The sequence below is a fragment of the Oncorhynchus mykiss genome, chromosome 16, assembly GCF_057628025.1.
Source record: "Oncorhynchus mykiss isolate SJ-2025 chromosome 16, ASM5762802v1, whole genome shotgun sequence".
Classification (NCBI taxonomy): Eukaryota; Metazoa; Chordata; class Actinopteri; order Salmoniformes; family Salmonidae; genus Oncorhynchus; species Oncorhynchus mykiss.
In genome coordinates this window covers 48307618-48331731 of record NC_143037.1, presented here as the reverse complement: position 1 = coordinate 48331731, position 24114 = coordinate 48307618, and the positions used below count along the sequence as shown (strand labels likewise).

At 41.8% G+C, this 24114-nt stretch overlaps 3 protein-coding genes across 6 annotated transcripts in view; 1 reads left to right on the top strand and 2 right to left on the bottom strand.

Moving 5' to 3' along the window:
- LOC110491070 (serine/threonine-protein phosphatase 6 regulatory ankyrin repeat subunit C) overlaps positions 1-780 on the bottom strand; it is a 24401-nt gene extending 23621 nt beyond the window's left edge. Inside the window, exon 1 of one of the 2 annotated variants that reach the window (XM_036947037.2) lies at positions 295-780. In XM_036947037.2, coding sequence (XP_036802932.1) covers positions 295-321 — 27 coding nt within the window. In that variant the 5' untranslated portion in view covers positions 322-780. The remainder of the gene's footprint in view (positions 1-294) is intronic. The other variant, XM_036947036.2, reaches the window with a different exon arrangement.
- Positions 716-12203, top strand: LOC110492109 (coenzyme Q-binding protein COQ10 homolog A, mitochondrial). Of its 3 annotated transcripts, none has more exons than XM_021566132.3 (5): positions 716-2258; positions 3298-3450; positions 3680-3872; positions 4116-4217; positions 8683-12203. In XM_021566132.3, exons 1-5 carry the CDS (start codon positions 2122-2124, stop codon positions 8848-8850), a joined length of 753 nt encoding a protein of 250 aa, XP_021421807.1. In that variant the 5' UTR covers positions 716-2121; the 3' UTR covers positions 8851-12203. The 3 variants fall into 3 exon arrangements, with proteins under 3 accessions (XP_021421807.1, XP_090059141.1, XP_021421808.1); XM_090203015.1 differs by having other exon boundaries at positions 8209-9573; XM_021566133.3 differs by lacking the exon at positions 716-2258 and adding an exon at positions 2431-2514 and having other exon boundaries at positions 8683-11276.
- LOC110492108 (citrate synthase, mitochondrial) lies at positions 12176-24114 on the bottom strand. Its single transcript, XM_021566131.3, has 11 exons — positions 23916-24114; positions 21485-21532; positions 21054-21161; positions 20447-20512; positions 19924-20055; positions 19267-19455; positions 18440-18642; positions 16471-16600; positions 16162-16263; positions 15713-15922; positions 12176-15460 (listed from the first exon to the last, which is right to left on the bottom strand). The coding sequence occupies exons 1-11, from the start codon at positions 24078-24080 to the stop codon at positions 15287-15289; spliced, it is 1527 nt and encodes a 508-aa protein (XP_021421806.2). The 5' UTR covers positions 24081-24114; the 3' UTR covers positions 12176-15286.

Sequence of the window (24114 nt, the reverse complement as noted above, 5' to 3'; positions counted from 1 at the left end):
AGAATGTCACGCTGTGCTTAGCAAGGAATGGTAGCTAGTTAAGTGAACAGTTTACATACATCAATCAGCGATACTTGGGCCGCGCCGAGGTTTAGCTAACGTTAGCCATCTAACTAGCAATCCTACGACATTTCTTTCAGGCAGATCATTGCGTCAAACGTTAATGAACTATTCGACTTTTAAGAAAATGCTATCATAACACGGGATTAGCTAGCAAACCGACAGTCTATCAGCTAGACAGCCAAATAGCCAGACTGGCTTTTCAACTAGCATGCTAGCTACTTGCTAGCTCACCTGGTCTGTAATGTTGAGTACTCCCATCTCCCAAAATCAGCCAGGACGGAGCTCCTTCATTAGGGTGGAACTGCAGTGTATATTAAACGACAGTTTTGATTTTCATTTTTCAAAGTTAACTCATGTAGCTAGCGATCTGCATAGATAGCGCTTGATCTGTGTTGCTGTCCGTCTCTGCTTGATGTTTGTTTGTTGCTTCGGCTTTCTGCTATCCTGCACATGCGCAGTTTCGCGCTCGTTCTTATTTAACCTCAGTGGTCTTGCTCTCCCAGACAATGCGAGGGCCTCTGTTTTCAAGGGGAACGACAATTATATACTACTAAATGCAATTCAAAATATTCTCGTACTTTTTAAAATTGCACTAGATTAACATATAAGGAATCATTGTTTACTCCCAAAAATGTTATTCGAGAACAGGACCGCTGATATTGTAGGCTACCTCCGACACAGTTGGTGGCAGCAACGCATCGGTGGGTCAGCTGTTCTGTTTAATATTAGTTTGTCCAAAAACAGCACTTGTGTAAAGTATAAGTAAAAATGACTTTAAAGTACTACTTAAGTCGTTTAGGGGGTATCTGTACTTTACATTTTTTTGACAACTTTTACATCACTACATTCCTAAAGAAAATGTAGTTTTTATGCCATACATATTCCCTGACACCCAAAAGTACTCGTTACATTTTGAATGCTTAGTAGGACAGAAAAGGTCCAATTCACGCACTTATCAAGAGAACATCCCTGGTCATCTCTACTACCTCTGATCTGGCAACTCCCTAAACACAAATGCTTTGTGTTTCTGAGTGTTGGAGTGTGCCCCTGGCTATCCGCAAATTAAAAAACAATTATTCCATCTGGTTTGCTTAATATAAGATATTTTAAATGATTTATACTTTTACTTTTGATACTTAAGTATATTTCAAACCAAATTATTTTATACTTTAACTCAAATAGTATTATACTGGGTGACTCACTTTTACTTTAATCATTTCATAACGAGTTCTTTACTTTTACTCAAGTATGACAATTGGGTACTTTTTCCACCACTGAAAAACAGTACGGTCAAATATCATCTATTGACAAGATAGTCGAGTGACCGCTCTTAACAATGGAAATAAATGTCATCAAAGATGGAAGGAGGCGAGATTAGTTTGGTCCATTCTATCCAACGAAAAGGCAGATACGCATGTGAACAAGCATATATTTTTATTTAACTAGGCTATGTCAGTTAAGAACAAATTCTAATTTACAACGACGGCCTTCCCGTCATATAGCCAATATAAAGTATTTGGGGGGGGGGGGGGCAAAATGCCACGTGTGTCCACATATCAGTGCATTCGTAACAATTTAACCATTACGAAACGTATATTCAATCAAATAATATTGACTTCCCTACAAAAATGATTCACTTCGTGGTCTTATTTTCGTGGACAGATTTTGGGCAGAGTAAACCATCTCGTTTCGTCTCGTCCTCTCTGGTAAGGTTTGTCCCTGGCCTGACCGACACCGGTATTTGTTTACTTTACTGAGCACAGAGAAGGACGATATTTTAAGGGGCTGTCGTCGTATGGGAAAACCCGAAAGCGCAATTTATGCACCGTCATCGACCCAGGACATCGAGCTTGGAATAAATAGATTACTTTATGAACGTTTTTATAATATAGACTAAACGCGGCCTTTTTTGTTGCGTCTAGGCCTGTTTGAATAAGTGAATTGCTTCGAATAGCCAATCCGAAGTGGGCGAAGATCAGTGTTTTCAGCAGTAACCTACAGATTCAATGATCCGTTCTCCAATTTGAGGTTGTAGTAAAATAACTCACATAAAATATAATGGCAGCCTCAACAACTGCCCGGAGAATGCCGATGGGTGTGCGGACATTCAGTGAATTTCTGGAGATTGCTGTTGGCTCAGGTCGCTCACCTTGTCACACCGCGGGGTCAAGAGAACATATGAGACAAACCATCAGGTGAGTTGAATACATTTTTAATTTCGAGTGACAGCGTCAACCAATCAGTGCTGTACGTGCGCATTTAGCATCTATTTCAATCCCCCCCCATGGGGCAGGTTTTTGTTACAACCAAGCACTGGTTGAAATAATGAAGGTCCACTGAAGAACATTACGTGCTTTCTGTATAATTAGCATTTAGGACTAAAACGTTCCCTTTTCAATCACATGTCATAGGCTATGCATATTGTGTTATACTTCATATTTGTTTCACTATGTAAGTAGTTGCCTTACTCTTTGTAATTCTTATATTTCTGACGAATTATATTTCCATGACTGTCACAGTTATTTGTAGTGAGCACCTGGGGTGTATTCATTACTCCGATTCTGTTGCAAACGTTTCTTCTGTTGCAAAACGTTTTAAACCGAAACTGTTTACTCCAAACAGAAGATGTTTTGCAACGAAAATGTGAGTTTCTATTGGACAAATTCAGGTAGGTCCCTCCCCGTTTAGTTCCGTCCATTTGGTTCTTAAACAGTAAACTGTTTCCTTTACAATACTTAATGAATACACCCCAGGGATGTATGACCAGGACTCCCAGAGTGCTTTGCCAATTGGGACAGGATTGGGACATGGTGACATCAGTTCCCCGCAGCAGAACCTTCATGGGGTTCATCCCTGGGGGGTGTTCATTAGCTGAGTTCCGTTGCAAAACATTTGGTCTGTTGGAAACCGTTTACTGTTTACTCTGGGAACCAAACGGAAGCAAACGGGTTGGGACCTACCTTCATTTGTCCAATATAAACTCAAACTTGGCTAATGAATAGGCTGAGTGGGTCGCATTACATATAGTTCCAGTCATGTGTTTACTCAGAATATAGCCTGATAGCTTGTCCGAAAGATTGACGGATAGGATACTACTGAGAATTATTCCCCCTTTTGGCAATATATTATTTCTGCCCTGACTCTAATGGCAGGAAGCCTGCCTGGAAAAGGGTGTTTGTTAGAGATGTTGTGGTATTTTGAACATTTCCTCTCTTCGTCTCCCTTCCCCATCAGACACTTGTCATCATGTGGTATTGTAATGACCAGGACTCCCAGAGTGCTTTGCCACCAGCAGGACTGGGACATGATGACATCAGTTCCCCACAGCAGAACCTTCATGGGGTTCACCAATAAGAGAAAGGAGTACTCGGAGCGGAGGATACTGGGGTAAGATGGTACCACCCATGAAAGAAAATATATTGTAAGACTATATTTCCATATGTACATGGTAAACCAGGGCTTGAATGCATAAATAGAAAGAAGTCATGGCTAAATTTCATATTAAAGTTTTAAAAAATAGGGCCTTTTCTATTTGAAACACAACATGGAAGTGGAAGGTGTTTATTAAGTTATGTAATGTTGTTGTTTTCAAACTCCTCTTACTATGCTGCTTCAGGTACTCTATGCTGGAGATGTATGATGTGGTAGCCAACGTGGATGACTACAAACTCTTTGTCCCCTGGTGTAAGAAGTCCCAGACCATCATGAAGAGGGCAGGCCACTCCAAAGCTCAGCTGGAGGTGGGGTTCCCACCCATTGTAGAGCGATACACATCCATGATCAGTGTGGTGCGACCCCACATGGTCAAAGTAAGTTCATTCCGCTTAATTTGAGATTCAAAATTCCAGTAACTTTCCTAAAATTCCCAGGTTTTCCAGAGATCTTGGTTGGAGTATTCTAGAGTTCCTGCTCATTCCCTCATGACTTCAGGAATCTTCCAACCAGGATTTCTGGAAAACCTGGGATTCTTGGGAACAGAGTTTTGCAACCCTACTTATCCCTCTTAATTTTGATTTCATGAATTATAATGATAATTGTTTGTTTTGTGATAGGCGGTGTGCACAGACGGAACACTTTTCAACCACCTGGAGACAATATGGCGCTTCAGTCCTGGCATCCCTGGTTATCCCCGCACCTGCACTGTGGACGTTTCGGTGAATATGACAGCCCCAGCTTGTGGCCCTTGTCTTTATCTTATGCTGCCCACCTCTCTTCTAATCTTGCTCTCTATTTGTGCATACACCCTTTGCATGTGAGCAGTCTGACAAAATTACACTACAGTGCATTCGGAAAGTATTCAGACCCCTTGACTTTTTTCACAATTTGTTATGTTACAGCCTTGTTCTTTTTCCTCATCAATCTACACAAAATACCCCATAATGACAAAGTGAAAACAGTTTTTTTTGAATTTTTTGCAAATGTATAACATTTTTTTTAAAAAGATACCTTATTTACATAAGTATTCACACCCTTTGCTATGAGACTCGAGATTTAGCTCCGGTGCATCCTGTTTCAATTGATCATCCTTGAGATGTTTCCACAACTTGATTGGAGTCAACCTGTGGTAAATGAAATTGATTGGACATGATTTGGAAAGGCACACACCTGTCTACGGTATATAACGTTCCACAATTGACAGTGCATGTCAGAGCAAAAACCAAGTCATGAGTTTGACGGAATTGTCCGTAGAGATCCGAGACAGGATCGTGCTGAGGAAGCATTGAAGGTCCCCAAGAGCACAGTGGCCTTCATCAAATGGAAAATGTTTGGAACCACCAAGACTCTTCCTAGAGCCGGCCGGCCGAACTGAGCATTCGGGGGAGAAAGGCCTTGGTCAGGGAGCTAACCAAGAACCCGATGGTCACTCTGACAGAGCTCCAGAGTTCCTCTATGGAGATGGGAGAGCCTTCCAGAAGGACAACCAACTCTGCAGCACTCAGCCACACTCAGCCAATCAGGCCTTTATGGTAGAGTAGCCAGACGGAAGCCACTCCTCAGTAAAAGGCACATGACTGCCCACTTGGAGTTTACCAGATGGAACCTAAAGGACTCTCAGACCATGAGAAACAAGATTCTCTGGTCTGATGAAACCAAGATTGAACTATTTGGCCTGAATGCCATGCGTCACATCTCGAGGAAACCTGGCACCATCCCTACGGTGAAGCATAGTGGTGGCATCATCATTCTGTGGGGATGTTTTTCAGCAGGGACTGGGAGACCAGAAGGGAAATAAGAACGGAGTAAAGTACAGAGGTCCTTGATGGAAACCTGCTCCAGAGCACTCAGGACCTCAGACTGGCAGGACAATGACCCTAAGCACACAGCCAAGACAACGCAGTAGTGGCTTTGGGACAAGTCTCTGAATGTCCTTGAGTGGCCCAGCCAGAGCCCGGACTTTAACTTGATCGAACATCTCTGGAGAGACTTGAAAATAACTGTGCAGCGACGCTCCGTATACAACCTGACAGAGCTTGAGGATCTGCCGAGAAGAATGGGAGAAACTCTCAAAATACAGGTGTGCCAAGCTTGTAGCGTCATACCCAAGAAGACTCAAGGCTGTAATCGCTGCCAAAGGTGCTTCAACAAAGTACTGAGTAAAGGGTCTGAATACTTAGCGTTGAAGTCGGACGTTTACATACACCTTAGCTAAATACATTTAAACCCAGTTTTTCACAATTCCTGACATTTAATCCCAGTAAATATTCCCTGTTTTAGGTCAGTAGGTTAGGTCAGGATCACCACTTTTATTTTAAGAATGTGAAATGTAAGAATAATAGTAGAGTGATTTATTTCAGCTTTTATTTATTTTATCACATTCCCAGTGGGTCAGAAGTTTACATACACTCAATTAGTATTTAGTAGCATTGCCTTTAAATTGTTTAACTTGGGTGAAATGTTTTGGGTAGCCTTCCACAAGCGTCCCACAATAAGTTGGGAGAATTTTGGCCCATTCCTCCTGACAGAGCTGGTGTAACTGAGTCAGGTTTGTAGGCCTCCTTGCTCGCACACGCTTTTTCAGTTCTGCCCACAAATGTTCTTTGGGATTGAGGTCAGGGCTTTGTGATGGCCACTCCAACACCTTGACTTTGTCTGTAAGCCCTTTTCCACAACTTTGGAAGTATGCTTGGGGTCTTTGTCCATTTGGAAGACCCATTTGCGAACAAGCTTTAACTTCCTGACTGACGTCTTGAGATGTTGCTTCAATATATCCACATAATTTTCCTCCTCCCTCATGATGCCATCTATTTTGTGAAGTGCACCAGTCCCTCCTGCAGCAAAGCACCCCCACAACATGATGCTGCCACCAACGTGTTTCACGGTAGGGATGGTGTTCTTCGGCTTGCAAGCCTCCCCCTTTTTCCTCCCAACATAACGATGATTATTATGGCCAAACAGTTCTATTTTTGTTTCATCAGACCAGAGGACATTTCTCCCAAAAGTACAATCTTTGTCCCCATGTGCAGTTGCAAACCGTAGTCTGGCTTTTTTATGGAGGTTTTGGAGCAGTGGCTTCTTCCTTGCTGAGCGGCCTTTCAGGTTATGTCGATATAGGACTCGTTTTACTGTGGATATATATACTTTTGTACCTGTTTCCTCCAGCATCTTCACACGGTCCTTTGCTGTTGTTCTGGGATTGATTTGCACTTTTCTCACCAAAGTACGCTCATCTCTGAGACAGAATGCATCTCCTTCCTGAGCGGTATGACGGCTGCGTGGTCCCATGGTGTTTATACTGTGTACTATTGTTTGTACAGATGAACGTGGTACCTTCAGGCATTTGGAAATTGCTCCCAAGAATGAACCAGACTTGTAGAGGTCAACAATTATTTTTCTGAGGTCTTGGCTGATTCCTTTTGATTTTCCCATGATGTCAAGCAAAGAGGCACTGAGTTTGAAGGTAGACCTTGAAATACATCCACAGGTATACCTCCAATTTACTCAAATGTCAATTAGCCTATCAGAAGCTTCTAAAGCCATGACATTTTCTGGAATTTTCCAAGCTGTTTAAAGACAGTCAACTCCGTGTATGTAAACTTCTGACCCACTGGAATTGTGATACAGTGAAATAATCTGTCTGTAAACAATTGCTGGAAAAATGACTTGTCATGCACAAAGTATATGTCCTAACCGACTTGCCAAAATGATATTTTGTTAATTAACAAGAAAGTGGTTGAAAACGTGTATTAATTAACGTGTATTAATCAACTTCTGACCTCAACCGTATGTAAATGTGGTATTTAAGTTTTTTATTTTGTATATATTTGCAAAATTTTTGAAAACTTGTTTTTACTTCGTCATTATGGGGTACTGTGTGTATTTTGACGTGGAAAAATGAGGCTTTAACATAACAAAATATGGAAAAGGTCAAGGCGTCTGAATCCTTTCCCGAATGCACTATATATATATATATATATATATATATATATATATACGCACACAAGTATGTGGACAGCCCTTCAAATTAGTGGATTTGGCTATTTCAGCTATACCTGTTGCTGACAGGTGTATACAATCTAGCACACAGCCATGCAATCTCCATAGACAAACATTGGCAGTAGAATGGCCTTACTGAAGAGCGCAGTGACTTTTTGAAGTGGAAACCTCTAGGAGCAACCGGCTCAGCCGCAAAGTGGTAGGCCACACAAGCTCACAGAACGGGAACGCAGAGTGCGTAGCTCGTAAAAATCGCCTGTCTTTAGTTGCAACACTCACTACCAAGTTCTAAGCTTCCTTTGGAAGTAACGTCAGCCCAAGAACTATTCGTTGGAAGCTTCATGAAATGGGTTTCCATGGCCGAGCAGCTGCACATAAGCCTAAGATCACCATGCGCAATGCCTAGCATCGGCTGGAGTGGTTTAAAAATCACTGCCATTTGACTTTGGAGCAGTGGAAACGCGTTCTCTGGAGTGATGAATCACGCTTTACCATCTGGCAGTCTGATGAATTAATCTGGGTTTGGCGGATGCCAGGAGAAAGCTACCTGCCCCAATGCATAGTGCCAACTGTAAAGTTTGGTGGAGGAGGAATAATGTTATCTGGCTGTTTTTCATGGTTCGGGCTAGTTCCTTAGTTCGAATTAAGGGAGCTCTTAACAGTACAGCATACAATTACATTCTAGACTAATCTATTTTTCCAACTTTGTAGCAACAGTTTGGGGAAGGCCTTTTCCTGTTTCAACATGACAATGCCCCCGTGCACAAACCGAGATCCATATGGTTTGTTGAGATTGGTGTGGAAGAACTTGACTGGCCTGCACAGATCCCTGACCTCAACCCCATCGAACAACTTTGGGATGAATTGGAATTCTGACTGCGAGTCAGGACTAATTGCCCAACATCAGTGCCGACCTCACTAATGTTCTTGTGGCTGAATGGAAGCAAGTCCCCACAGCCATGTTCCAACATCTAGTGGAAAGCCTTCCCAGAAGAGTGGAAGCTGTTATAGCAGCAAAGGGTGGACCAACTCAATATTAATGCCCATGAGATGTTCGATGATCAAGTGGCCACATACTTTTGGTTATGTAGTGTATTTTCTCTTTCTACTCTGTTTTTCCTTTTTCTCTTTTATTTGTCTTCTCTGATTTGATATTCTACCCTCTCCCTCCTTCCTGCCACACAGATCTCGTTTGAGTTCCGTTCCTTGCTCCACTCCCAGTTAGCAACTGTGTTTTTTGACGAGGTGGTAAAAAAGAATGTGTCTGCCTTTGAGCGCCGGGCCGGCACGCTCTACGGCCCACAGACTTGCGTCCCACGGGAATTAATGTTCCATGAGGTACACCAAACGTGAGGTCCATCTGGCATTGTGTGCCCTTGCCCCAAAACCAGCCTGCACCTTCACCCTGGCAGTCCCCTGTATCACCTAGCTGGAGCAGCAGGACACTACACGACCCAGCCCCCATCAACCGCCTTCAGTCTCCATTACCACCAAGGCCCAGATACCAATAGCCTGGTCCTAGGTCTGTTTGTGCCGTCTTGCCAACTCCTATGGTCACATTGGCATGACAAACAGCTCTTCTGAGATCTTGGACCATCTGTGACAGCAGATCTGTGACCAGGCTAAGCTGCCACTAGTGCATCCTCCTCACATTTATAGAGTAAGGACCAAGCAATCAGTGTGGGCATCTGCCTGGCTTATCACCCTACACAACTATAGTTGACTTGAAAGTCCATTATCTTAGCCTGGATCATTTTCTTGTAAAAAGCTGCCATCTACCTCCTCACAAGGGTTACTCTTCAGCACAGACCCCTTGTTGCATTGACGTGTGTGTGCAATTTTAAAATAATAATCCTTTTAAGTCTGGTTGTAAAACAAAAAAGCCACTACGCAAATCAGAATAGATGGAATTTATTGCTGTGTAATCATGAGTGAGCAGGACACTATTGAGTGAACGAATGACATGGACGATTTTGAGTACGTCATAGTATATGACTGCTTTAGACACTGTAGATTGCTGAAGAGTGGGTGCAGGTGCACTCCACTGACCTGCTAGGTTATAGTCATCCAATCCTGTAAAATGAACATATATTAAAGGGGCAATCCATAGTTGAAACAATAACAATTTTAAGCATGCTCCACAACCACTGTTTCAGTAAAAAGCTGAGAGATTGGGTTGGATAAATGTAACAACTCTCAAATTCATAGACAGATCTATGGATACCTGGACTGACTATCCATGATATCAAAATTATAGTTTTAACCATGCCGATGTTAAAATATATGTTGAGGCTATACAGTTATTTGTATTTTTTACATTTGCTTTGTTTGCTTGTTTACAAACATTGGTAATAAAACAAGTTTATATTTTGGTTTCTGATGGGGTAAGCTCGTGAGGCGTTTAAGTTATTTGTCAAGAATCAAATGAATTCTATGTCCAAAAATGGATTCAGCAACTGCAGATTGCCCCTTTTTTTAAAAATATATTTTAAATGTATTGTTTATACCAAGAAGTGCTTTTTAAAAATTATTTATTATATATATTTTTTTAAATAGCAAGCCAACTGCTTCCTTTGTGTGCTTCATTTTTCATAGATTGTTTTAATCATTGGTAATTTGCACCTTACACACATTAAGCACATTAATTTGTCTTCAATGTTAAGCTTTATGTAAATATGGAGAACAGGAGCTGTGAAAATTCTATAAAGTGTCAACACAAGCTGCCTAGCGAGTTCATAAATGAAACAAGACAAAGTATTGCAATTATTTATGCATGCACGATATGGCTACTTGTGTAGGATATTTTCTTTGGAATTGCATTTCTGTTTGTTTTGCCTTTGTTTTAATGGGAAGACATTTGAATTTCATTTTAGTTCATGTGTAATAACAAAGGGCTCAGTCAAACCGATTTGTTTAAATATACCGGTATGTATTTGCCCTCTGCTATGATGGTGGCATTTACTCTCAGGTGTCATGAAAGGTGAACATAGGAAGCAAGTGTACGTCTTTTAAGATTTAAGACTATCCGTTTGTTATTAAAGCAAGAATCCCGGACTCATAAGAAATGTCTCAATACTTCGAAGCAACTTCCTGTCTTTATCCAGTCTCCGGCATCAAACACAGGTAGTAGTACTGCTTTTGAATCAAATTGCACTTGACAAGTAGAAGCAATGTAGTACAAGTCACAAAGCTAGGTGTTGATGCCATATTGCATTCATTTACCCAGTCCTTTCTTATCAGTGAGCTGTAAGAGACTGGATGTGGAAAATGAAACTATTAAGTGTGTGTGTGAATGTAAGGCAATTGCATTTGTGTGCATGTTGTGTGTATTGTAAACGAAGATGGAGGAGGTGGAATGAATCATCCTACTGTATTCATAATTAGGCCTATCTTTACTTATTTCAATTAGTTCTAAGTGAGCAATAATGCACAGATGGGTGTTGAGACCCATGCAGTGTATGAGCATAGTATGTTGTTTGAGTTTTGCATGCTGATCAAAGTTGTTTTGCCTGTTAATCATACTTTAGTGTGTATGCATTTCCACCTGTAGCCATGGTATCAGTTGTACAGCAAACACTACAGTGTACTGTGCTCTCCTTTTCTTTTCCATTAGAAATTCTGGTTTTGACCATGAGCAACTGGACACTGCTCAATACAAAATGAGTTATCAGTGGAATATTGGGAATATGTGTGCATGCAATGTAGTTATAGAGTCAACGATATTTCCACCACTCGTAAATGTTGTTTAAAAAAATAAAATGGGATTGTTCCCGACGATATACTTTTTGAGAATCATGGGAGTGTAATGTAATCTAGCCATAAATCACTGCTTTCAGAAGTTGTGGCATGTAGCAAGCTGTTCAGGTCACCTTTGGGATTTGCTCAAGTTAGAAAACTTTGGCAGGTGGTGTAGAGCTGTGGGGACTCGTGTTAAGAATGCCTTGGTTTGTCGCTATGTAGCAAGGGACGTGCAGGGGTGGGTGTGATGCGGCCTTTTCAAAAGGAAACCAAAGCGCAAGCAACGAGAGCAGGGTGTTGGTATCTGGGCCAGTTATTAATAACGACAGAGAGGAGAGTTAAAAGACCTATTTTCCTATTATTACTAGGATTACAAATCTCCCGTAAACCACCAACCACTATGACACTCAAATCACAAAATAAGAAAAACAATTACTTGCATGTTGCATGATACTTCACCTAACCAGAACAATATCAATTGATTGAGGACATGAAATAAAGTTCACTAAAAGCCCCACTTCCTTGTTAATAATTCAGCTATCTAGCCTTGTAAACAGAAACAGGCTTGGCCTGGTGCAGAGCCTCATGACTACAGTTGGGCCTTATGCAACAGCGGTTGACACTAATTGGTTGTTTCATTGTGTGTAACATTATCCTCTGGCTGGTCTCATGACTGCAGTTCTTCACAGAGGCAGAGCTGAGACTTGCTGGGCAGATTTGACACTGCCCTTATGGTAAACCGGCTGGTTGTGTGTGCTTCTACATGCACAGTATATTCCTTAATTTCAACACCTAGAAATCCCAGACTATCAAAATCCTATCATGTACAGTCATCCAGGAATGGATTACCAGTGACTTTGGAATTGTCCATCTGTTATTGAATAAAGCTAGTCAGTTTCTAACCTCTTTACACACAAGTAAAAACAAACATGACACCAAGTGTTATTAAAATCATTTATTGGTTTTCCATTTTTGTTGTCCTCGGCTCCTTTCTCCCATTTGACCTATCCAGCCCCATCCCGCTATAGTTTCCCAAATGCATCCAACTTCAATGGCTCTTCCCTGGTTTCAGTCTCCTACACCTGCTTTGATCAGAAACAACCAGATGTTCCACAAGACAAACAGAAAAAAAAGCAAGGCTTATAAAATTGAAATAAAAGTCAAACATGGATTATTTTGTTTTTCAAGTGAGCAGGGTCCCACTGATGCAACACAAGATGGAGTGTTGATAATCCTGTATTGAAGCAGACAAGGAAAGCTGCTATGAACCAACTGCTGCTATGGGCCTGAGAGCCAGCTTGAATCAGTCAAAGCAAACATCCACTTAGCAGCAGAAGCAGCCCATAAAAATGGGCAATAGATTTATTCACAAGACAGCCAGAGTACGTACATCTACTTCATTGTAAGAGTAACTTTCAAAACATGTAAAACTGAAATATGGTGATGAGTGAGGTTGGTTGGAAGTCACACAGCTGTATGACTGAGCAATATGGTTGCGTAGGAGCTCATACATTCAAGCTATACATATTTATAACTATATACACAAAATATAAATAAAACTACAAATGATGTACCCACTATAGGATTATCCTCTCTATACATTACATGGTTATTCAGTCAACACCCAAAACCTCTAATAAAAAAGGACAATCAAAATAGGGGTTTTCCTATTTCTATTTTGGAGTAGCAGCTCAAATCACTGAAGCACTCTTCTGGGGCATAATTAACAACATACATTATACTCAAATTGGACAGGACCACAACAGATAAAAAGCTCTTCTTGGCTGCATACTTATGTTCAAGCACATACTAAAAGCAGAACGCCATGTCCTTCTCTCAATCCTTCAAATATATAAGTCTATGCCATTACTATCAGGCCTTCGGGTACTCCAGGTTACAACCAAAGGTCTTCGAACATATGCTCCTACCTACACATATCAATCCTACATTTCAAAAGATGCCCAGACAGAAAATGAAAGGAAAGAATGTAAGACATTTTGATCAGAGGTGTGTTCAAGGTTAAATCCATTGAAGTCAGGGAATCTGGTGAGACAAAAATATTTAAAGGGGCAGTACTTTTTTTAATAAATATTTTTTTTTTACTGATTTGCATTCTTCCTTGGATATATTGAACATCTTCAATAGAAGTTAGATACTTTTACAAGGTTGAACCTTTTTCCTTTACTGGAGTGTAGCTACTGCTAGAGTATAGTCAGGGAGAAATTGCATAGAGAAACGTGGTGAGGGTTTCAGGCAACAACAAAAAATATATTTCCCTGTTGGTTCAGATTAGGCCAGACTTTCCAGACAATATTGACGCTTCAGCAAACATCAGCAGAAAAATGTGACTCAAATTAAAAGTTACTTGCATCCTTACTAAGTTAGCAAAAATGTTTGATGTCAAACTACCACTCAAGTTAAATATAGATGTAAGACATACTCAAGTGAAATCTCAATTGATGACAATTTGTGATCTCTAATTCCCCACATAAAATTACATTTTTTATGTAGCCTAGAAATCAAACTGCTCAGAGTGAAACAATGGTAAAACAGAGCCATCAGGTTGGATTGCATACGACTTAAGCCCCTTGACATCTTCAATCAGTTGGTGCAGCCCAGTCCTCACAGGCACATGGGGATGAGATGCCAGCAGACTGCATTGGCCTACTGTACTGTAAGTGGCTTGAGTCTGAGGAACAGAGGTAGGTGGAAACTAATACCGAGGTGGGGCAGTCCAGGCCACATTACCAGAGGCAGTGGGTTAGAGAACACTGGAAATAAATTATTTGTAATTTCTAGGCAGGTGAAGTGTCTACATGATTACCTACCTAACACAGTCTCACACTAAATCAGGGCCATGCAAAGACCTTTCAGGGGGCAAGTGCCCCCCCACCAAAAAAACTCATAATTCACATTTTAAAATTCTGAACATGCCAACTGCCTCTGTAGTGAACATTTTACCAAATCTGAGCATAGACATTCATTTTTGCAAAACTCACTCATCACATATTGTAAGGAAGCTAGTTACAGTGCCTCCTGATTGACATGGGGAAAAGAGGGTGAGCTGTCAGCAGATCATTGATTGACCTGCTAGTTAGCTAGCTCCATTGTTTTTTAATGATTGTGATTTATCTTCAATGCTCTTTAAATAATAACGTAATAGTAGTGGCTTTTGTGGATATTTTTGTATATGGTGATTAGCTAGCGTCTAGACTGCCTGTGTTGCTGCCGACTGAGGAAGGGATGGAGTTGGGTCGGAGCGAGGGTCGTTGATGCAACCGTTCCTCTCAGTCTTTTTGCCTCTCTCTGCTGCACGTATCAGCCAACCAGACCGAATATTGATGATGTTACTCAAAATGTTATGCTGCTGCGGTAGTACTGTTGACATTTACACTCTCCACCGGTGGCCACATCTCAAGCCATGCATGTTTGGAGACCAGCATACACAATCTCAGTACAGGGCAGTCTGGGATAAAGGTGCAACCTGGCATGCGCAAGCTCTGTACAGGGCAGACTATCAGGGGCAACCAACGGACGGGGTGGGTGAACTTGACAACGTCACACCGACTTGCGGGCAATGGGTTCAGAACAAAACTTTATACAAAAAAATACAATTATACCACAACCCAAAAGGGCACTTGACGAGTGGGAGGGCCAAGGGACAGGAGCTGGGCATAGGTTGACTTCTATCTGTGCATGTGCCTGCGCTAAATCATGTAAATATTAAAAAGCCCTTTTTGGATTAATAAAAACAACCCCAAAAAATTGTACTGTCTCTTTGAATCTCTTCCATGGGGATGGGGGCAAGGTCAGCTTTAATTTGAAATACGCCATGCAAGTGACGCGACAAATAGCCTTGTAGTTTAAAAAAAAAAAACTTTTCTAGGCTTTTTGAATGGTCTTCAAATTAGCAAAAATGTAGCGCAATGGTCGTTTTAATGAATTTGATGACATAATCTTGAAGCCCATTCAAAAGACCAGGGACATGAACACGGAAGTATGATGTAGGAACGCGTCACTTGCACACGGTATTTCCTCCCCCTCATCTTCTTCAGCCGGACTTATTGGCCCCCACCAGGGTCATGAGTCCGTCTGTGCTCATGGACTTGGGGCGCTCCAGAGGGAAGCCCAGGGCTCGGCTCCAGATAAGTTGGGCCAGCACACCCAGAGCTCGGGACACACCAAACAGCACAGTGTAGTAGTTCATCTCTGTCATCCCATAGTACTGTAGCGGAGAAGGAGAGAGATCAGGGAGAGGTCAAATGTTTGTTGCAGAGGTCAGTGATGATTGAAAGGCTGAACTCACAGGTGCTAATATTTGCTGTGATGCTTTTGATTAAAACACATCTGGCTAACACTGACCAGTCAAACAGCCCACTTACAAATTCAAGGTGGTCCAAAAAAACAGATCTGTATTACATGACAATATATGCAATACAATAGGACATTGTTAAGGAGAACACCTCATCTCTCTCACCTGCAGCAGCACTCCACTGTGGGCGTCGACATTGGGCCAGGGGTTCTTGGCCTTGCCCTGCTCCAGCAGTACTGGGGGCACAATCTTGTAGAGCTGGTGCACCAGTTTGAACATGGGGTCGTTGGGCAGGTGCTTGAAGGCAAACTCCTGCTGGCATTGGTACCTGGGGTCAGTCTTCCTCAGGACAGCATGCCCATAGCCTGGCACCACCTATGGGGGTGTGAAGGGTGATTAGCAAGGTTTACCCTTCTCTCCGGGTTAACTGGTTCTTAACGCAAGGGATGTTTGAAACCGAGAAGCACAACATGGGATTACTTCTTGCAAATACTTTATGGAACTGAAAACCACGCTAGTGATGCCATATGGCCTCATAAGGCTGTTATGGTCACTGGTGGGTAAGGCAATATGTGTCATAGTAGTGAAGCCAAATGTTTTGAGCCATCTCTTACCCTGCCAGACTTGAGTGTGTTCCAGATGTAATCCCTCATCTTCTCATCAGACACCTCCCCTCCCATCTCCTTCTGCAGGGCCGTCAGCCACACCAGCACCTCCTACAGGCCACACAGAAACACATGAGAAACACTAATAACCTCAGCAAGGCTAAAACAGAAGTACTATTATAATGCCACTCAATGACTGCTTATGATGTTTATAAGGATCATGTCTATCCATCTATCCACTCATGACTCCAAGAGAGAGCAGGTCAGTGAGTCAAGAGTATGTAAATTCTAGTGGAGCAGAGGACAGGATTGACAGACCTGGTTGGCCAGCCCATGCAGAGGTCCAGCCAGCCCATTCAGAGCAGCACTGAAGGAGAGGTAAGGGTCAGAGAGAGCACTGCCCACCAGGTGACTGGTGTGGGCACTGACGTTACCTCCCTCATGGTCACTAAAACAGGAACCCCAGAGACAGTTGGTTACTATGTTATTCATCACAAAATTGGAATTGACAGTAAATTATTACTAACGTTTTTACAGACCTATATTCAAATACAGATTTATCCAAGACACAATTTTCAATTGTGTCTAACAAAGAATTGTTGTCCTGTCAAGTGCAATATATGAACACTAGAGGGCAGAGAACATACATTTGAGGGTTTCACAATTCTCTATCCTTCAATGTCAGAAGTTAATAGACAAAATGGCTGCCCCCCCAAAAGTCAAATAAATCAATGACATAATGGTTCATTCTAATATGAATACATGGGTCTTGTATAGCGCGTTTCAATGACCAGGGCCTGCAACTAACTTTTTGGTTCACCAACCACAGGTTTTTGTTGCCAAAAATGAGCATGCTTAGTAATGTTTCTAAAACAATAAAATGTATTACTAGTAAGAAGTGACCAGAGCCTTTTAACCAAAATATATAAATACATTTAAAAATAAAAAGTTCTGACTTCTCCCCCCCTACTAGCACTGACCTTGCTGAAAGATACTTTGTGGAAAGATGTACTTACTATGACTCAGATATGTGGTTGTCCCACTTAGCTTTCTTAAGATGATTGCACTAACTGTACGTCGCTCTGGATAAGAGTGTCTGCTAAAATGACTAAAATATACATTTAATAAGACAAAAATGTTCAGCTGCCCCTTTAAGGGCGGGGGTTACCGTGGCATTTGGAGCCACTTGAAGCTCTATCATAGTCCCAACACATGTATGCCTACGCACAGCAATGTTCTCGAATATTGGACCGTTGGCATTCATGCCTTTCAAAATTCTCAGCACAGCTCAAGTCATTTCTCCAACCGTCACCACATTCAAATTCGTTTTTTATTGTTATTCTGTTTGTTTTTTAATCATCTTATGTTTGTTGTGTAGTAAATATATCCGTTTTGATTTACATTCTTTTCATTATTTTTTTTCCTGTGAAGCACATTGTCTAGCATTCCATGTCTGAAATGTGCTGTATGAATAAAGCTTGATTTGATTTGAATTGAAGAGGATGCGTACCGGAGACGCGCTGGTTGGGAATTGTGGGGAGGTAAGCATTCGGGGCTGTGTCCCCCACTGATATTGGTCTCAGAGCCACGTATCTACAGCACGTCACAATGGGGTGCTGGATTATCGCATCCTAGTGTCTGTGGAGTAAGATTTAAACTCGAGTCGTCAGACACAGCGTGCCTGTGAGATCATCGGACTAGTAGCCGATGCGTCTTCGCTAGCAGTTGAAGCAAACTCAAACATTGAAAAACAACCTCGCTTGTGAACAAAACAATGTAAATAGCAGAGAAACACTCCCTTTAGTAGACTTTAGTAAATTAGACCAACTTTCATGAGCTCTTCTAAAAATTAATCTTCAGTGCGCACAGCTTTCCAACCAGGCAGTGTTGCTGCGTGAAGTGAGATATACATTATAGGATTCGTAGTGATTAGCTGCCAGCCATGAAACAAAAGGACAAACACTTTGAAAACAGCTAAATGAGCTCATACTTAACTTCTAACTCTATTTGACGTGAAACGCTTCACTGTGGAACCCTGAGCACACCACCCTCCAACATGGCTGGTGAAATAGACATCTTACCCGCCAATGCCAAAATCTACCCGCATTTGGCGTGCGTTCATTTTTGGCACCGTCAATGGCCCAAATACACCTAGATGGTAATAATGGTTGAAATGTACGTCCTTAAGACTGGTTTCCCAGACTATTTCAACCTAGTCCTGAAAAAAATAAACTACTTAAAATGGAAATTCTTCAGCTTATTCTGAAACTGGCCCATAGTACAATACCTGTGGATGGTAAGGTAGAGCCTCATTAGTTCAGTGAACTCAGCAGAGTCGCTGTAGCCCAGCATGTTGGCGAAGTTAGCGGACCAGTCCAGGTTGGAGTCGATGGCGCCAATGCTGCTGCCCTCACGGTACAGGTTACGGTAGATCTTAGCAGCAACACACGGCAACTTGGCAATCAAGTCCATGGAGTCCTCATAGATGAACTGGAATAGAGTAGGGTAGGTAGTTTAATCAACAGTCAGTAGACTATCTCCCACAGGATCTAACTGAACGACATGATAAATCACACAATTACTTCTGCAAGTGTAGTTATTTTCTGTTGACGTTTCGGTCTGTGAGCTTTTTCTAGACTGTCTGTCGAATTCTGGGGATGTAATTCCTTGCACCCCGCAAGAAACGGTGTTGATTTATTTTAGCCTCTTATTCTAACCAGGAAGTTGAGGAAAATATATGCTCTTTTTCAAGGGAGACCTGGTGTGCATGTTAACATTTGCCATGAAAGAATGAACAGACACTTGAAAAGCACTTTAGTGAGGATGACTCATCCATCCAGCATCACCCTCTGCTTTAATGTATTTACCCACACCTGACTGTACTGCATTGTAGTGTAATGTAATGAATGCAAACCTGGGGTTTAAAATGGTATTTTGCATTTTTCAAGTACTTTGATCGTCAGCTTTAGCCCGCCTAGAGGGCCAGATGTGCAAAGTTTACATCTTCGGGACTATTGTTATTCATTTTGCCAGGCAAGCTCAATCAAGACACAGCGAAAGTATTTGAAAGATTTCAAATACTAGGTCTGTGAAGATTCTGTGTGTGTGACTCACCTCCCAGTACTTGGCCTTGTTGACGCCCTCAGAGTAGGCCCGGGCAAAGCTGCTCTCGCTGTTCAGAGCTGTGATGGCAGCACTGAACTGGGACATGGGGTGCAGGTTGGTGGGGAAGTTATCTAGCATGGTGACCACGTGGGAGGGGAGTGCTGCCCGCTTAGCCCATTCTTTGGACAACCAGCTCACCTGAAAAGATGGGATGCAAATAGGATTGGCGGGTTCAAATAGGGATAATAAAAATGCCACAAGTCAGAACGGAAATGTTCTTTAATCCCAAACACTATAAATCCCCGCCACATGGCTACGGTTGTAGAACTTCAATGTGAGTCATTAGGAACAAAAAGTAAAACTCGATTGTTGCCATGCCTTCCTCCTAAACCATTAAATAACTTGTTTGTAGTATGTAATAACATAGGAAATTCCTCTAGCTGAGACATGAGGGTCAAATTAGACCTCTTGAGGTGGCTTCAAGACAGTGCTGCAGCAAACACTACTTCTGGTAGTTTTTCTGAATACAGTTCTGTTTCACTACAAGGAAGCAAATAAAAAAAAGTTGATTGGTCATCTTTGTATATATATATTATATATTTTTTAATTTGAGCAGACAATCCTCCCATTCTAACCCTAGCCCATCCAGTGTTAGCCCCTTCACACCTGTTCCTCTGTTGGGACCTGTCCTGTGACCAGTAGCCAAAAGAGGCCCTCAGGCAGTGGCTCCTGACCTCCTGGAGCCTTGGGCAACAGCTGCTGACACTCCGGAATGCTGTAGCCCCGGAAACGGATTCCCTAATGAAAGGAACAGGACGTACAAGGAGTCATGCTTAATATAGTCATCATATATGGCAAATGAGCGTAGTCTAAAATGATGGCACAACAAACCACAACAAAGGGGCAGTAGTTACTGCAAATGCAGGTTTATCAACAGAATTATTTGGAATATCTTAACATTCTATGACTCTTAACTGCCACCAGCTGAGGTTACTGGAGGACCAGTGAGATAACACTTCCATTGACACCAATTTATTTTACAATTCAATGCATGTAATCAGAAGCAATTTAGATAAGTGCCTATATGGCTTACACACAAAGGTTAATGGTGCTCAGCGTCAACACTTCAATTATTCTGTGGGTGTTACTGTTTAATGGATTGTGTGTGTTGTGAGGACAGGAAACACACCTCATCAGGATCCAGCACTGAGGTCTCATACACCAGACCCTTCATGCCCCTCATCCCACCATAGACCTGTAAAACAACACACAAACACAAATTACATTCGGTACAGAAAGCTCAATTAAGGCTAGATTGATTTGCTCTTTGACCAGTCCAGAAATAGCATGCGTCTCTAAAATCAAATGCGTAAGGAATCAGATGAACCATGACCCTAATCCTTCTGCATTCTTCAAAGGCATAATAAGGGTGAAGAGGTCATGTGAATGATAAACATGCGTGGATGACACAGGCAAAGCGGAGGTGTGTGTGTGACCCTGGAGTGAGCCTGCAGTGATAAAGGGTGTGTGAGGCAAGAGCTGTGACTCAGCTATGACTGTGCTCAGCTGGCAGGGAACTGGCTTAGACATGTGACATCACATGACCTCTAGTATGCTAAAAGGGAGATGGCTGAGGGGCAACATTAGACCCAATCTGGTGGAATTTAGAAAACGGTTATACCATGGTTTCTCTGATCTGTATGTGGTTTATTTCTACATCAAAAGCCTTTCTGATTCTCTTGTATGGTTTTACCAACATCAGGTTCTGAGTTACTGAATATGGGTCAGTTACTTACCATATCAACAGTGATCGATCCAATGTTGGTTTTTCCATACTGCTGTTTGAAGCTGTTGATCCTACTTTGTTCTTTTGGAATAAGGTCTGTTAGAACATCCTTTAGATTCTGCAAAAACACAGACATGTCTCACTAAAAGCTCAGTCAAAAATTACATCAATTCAAAAACAGCCTATATAAAAAGACAACTACAGAGAGCCTAGTGAACTTTTGTGTTAGTCAAACAAACATTAGATCCAAAACATTCACTTGAAAGACACTGGCTTATAAAGTTATCCGCATGGTACATAATGACAGAGAGAACAGAGAGGGAAACCATCTCTTTTTGTCAACCCCTATTAAAACAGATTAACATCATGCTTTACTAACAATGATGATAATAAAGGGCAAATTGATGAGTTCTCTTGAAGAGGTAGTCTGATAGTGCTTACTGTTGAGGAGCTGGCATGTCTGGACGCCACAAGGATGCAGGTGACATTCTGCAGAGGAAAATGCAAGTATCAGAAAACATCAGCCTGAGTATATATGGTCAAAAACCAGAGTTGTCTGCTTTCCAATTTCCAAACTGTAATACCTGCATCTACTAAAACTAGGCCTAATTGAATCATTGAGCTGACAGTATCATGAAATCCTGATTGCTTGCTGCTCCTCAGTTAGCCTATATCCCGAGTGGCGCAGCGGTCTAAGGCATCACTACAAACAACCTGGTTCGAATCCAGGCTGTATCACAACCGGCCATGATTGGGAGTCCCATAGTGTGGCGCACAATTGGCCCAGTGTCGTCCGGATTTGGCCGGTGTAGGCCGTCTTTGTATAAGAATTTGTTCTTAACGGACGTGCCTCGTTAAATACAAAATAAAGGTTCTCCAACTGTTGTCCCACAGGCAGAATTTGGGCCACAAGTAATTGTATTTTCCCCCCAAGTTAATATTTTTATTGTTGGACATTAAAAGACTGTAAAAACACCTGCAAAACATCCCCAAGCTATTTTAATTAGGGAAATCTGTTACAAAGTATTCCCACGCATAATAGAGAGATATGTAATTATGTTCCGGCCCCCTGACCGCTCGAGAACAAAAATAATAAATTGGCCCGCCACTGAATGTAGTTGATGAGCCCTGGCCTAGATATCTAACTCCAGAGCAGTGCCATTCCTGGATTATAGATAGGGCAATCAACATCCTTACTGATTTAACATCAACTGTGGCTTTACACAAAAACTTCAGCTACAATCCAACATCAACCATAGAAAAAAATCTAAAAGAGGCCTGTGTGGAGTATCTGAGAAGAACTGCTCTGTATGCAAGCCATCTCACCCACTGTCTGTGCTGAAGGAAACAAGCAGGACCTGCCTTTTTAAATAGTAGCACAATCATGGATGACAGTCAGGAGGACAAGGAATCCTTGGCAGAGAACGCACAAAAAGAGATTGGAGAAGGGATAAGAGGACCATCTGGCAGAACTGAAATAGACAAGGTATTGAACAGGCTAGCCAACAAACCTTTACAAGACAACGCTGACAAAGGAACTAGGAAGAAATGCAACCAAGTTTCTGAATGGGCAAGCACCGTCTTAAATCACTATGCATATGTCTAATTACATGTAACATTTGAAGTGGTCTGCTTTAATGGATAATATATTTCCTTTGGATAGGCCTACTGGGAGTCATACTGAAATATCCTACAAATTCCCTCAAATGACAGTCCCTGAACATCAAATTCTCGCTGATATAATGACATAGGTTCTGGTAAATCAAAGACATTTCAAAGATTCCTAACTGCAATGCTCGAATAATTGACAAGGAATTTCAACTCTGTACAAAGTTCAGAGAAACAAAATCCTGAGGCATCATCTCTGTCGGAGGAGTTGAAGGTGCACAGTCCAAAGAATGTGGCACAAAGAAGGGGATTATTGTGATGTGTCAGCTGTCTTGGCAATAGAAATATCTGGGCAGGAGGCTAATTGATTAAACAGTACTGTAGGTTACAATCTGACGCCTAACCAGGAAGGTAGCAGTGGCACCCAGGAATCAATACGGACCTCTATGAAACAAACAAGACAGAATTCTAATCAATGTGTGTTCTTAAGCGTGACACAGGCATAGATTTATTAGATATTAGATTGGATAGCTAAATTAAAGGGGCACTTCGGGATTTTGGCCATGAGGCCCTTTATCTACTTCTCCAGAGTCGGATGAACTCGTGGAAACCATTTTTACCATTCTTGCTACATTGCTAGCAAGATGGAGAGACGTAGCAACAATACAACACCTGGAAATGAACAAACCTAGAAAGTTGCTGTTGTGTTGGCTAATAGCTATGAATGGACATGTTAGCGCTGAAGGTCAAATTAGGGGAATAAGAAGATGTGGATGAGCATGTTGACTAGCCAGCCAATTAACTTGCCACTGATGGCAGTAATAGTAGCTAGCTATAGGAAATAGTAAATATTTTGGATTAGTCAAGCGTGCAGTTTAACTATATTCCATGTGAGAGGATAGACACCTAACTGTCAAACATGACCCTCCTCGGGCGATCTAATCGTAGCTAACTAGCATGTGCCATCTCCTGTGTCAACTGACTAGCTCGCAGTTAACCTGAACAAACTGACGAAACGCGCCAGTGCCAACACAAAAATCGTTTACAAGAAAGAGGACCATCGTTGCCAAGCACCAAAACTGTGTGGCAATGTGTAGCCACTACTAGCGTACATGAATGTACTTGAAAATAACAACCAACATTTTTCCTGGAAAATGTAACTGTTAGCTAGCTAACGTTAGTTGAAATGCAAGCAAACCACTATAGTTACAGCTAACACTGACGCGTCCACCCTACTTGGGATATGTTCTTTGCCTCGACTTACCTTTGAATTAAGGAGTCTTGGCGCTAGCCTGCTGATACCTGTAGTCAGAAAGGACATGGTGTCTGTGGAGAAAATATAATTTATTGTATTTCCGAAAGTCAATGGTTGAAGGTGCCCCGACAGAAAAAGCACTACTGAAGGTTGAATGTGGATTGGGGCCCGCATGTAGGCGTATCGTTGATTGGATGGTGGTTGTAAC

What these genes read in the sequence shown, in the direction of transcription:
- LOC110492108 (XM_021566131.3), bottom strand. Translation starts at nt 24,080, where the DNA reads ATGCGGGCCCCAATCCACATTCAACCTTCAGTAGTGCTTTTTCTGTCG. An exon ending in GATCGATCACTGTTGATATG is followed by an intron (nt 20,513 to 21,053) that starts GTAAGTAACTGA and finishes GTTGTTTTACAG; the next exon opens with GTCTATGGTGGGATGAGGGG. An exon ending in ACAAGGCCAAGTACTGGGAG is followed by an intron (nt 18,643 to 19,266) that starts GTGAGTCACACA and finishes ACTCTATTCCAG; the next exon opens with TTCATCTATGAGGACTCCAT.
- LOC110492109 (XM_021566132.3), top strand. Translation starts at nt 2,122, where the DNA reads ATGGCAGCCTCAACAACTGCCCGGAGAATGCCGATGGGTGTGCGGACA. An exon ending in TCGGAGCGGAGGATACTGGG is followed by an intron (nt 3,451 to 3,679) that starts GTAAGATGGTAC and finishes ATGCTGCTTCAG; the next exon opens with GTACTCTATGCTGGAGATGT. An exon ending in TGCGACCCCACATGGTCAAA is followed by an intron (nt 3,873 to 4,115) that starts GTAAGTTCATTC and finishes GTTTTGTGATAG; the next exon opens with GCGGTGTGCACAGACGGAAC.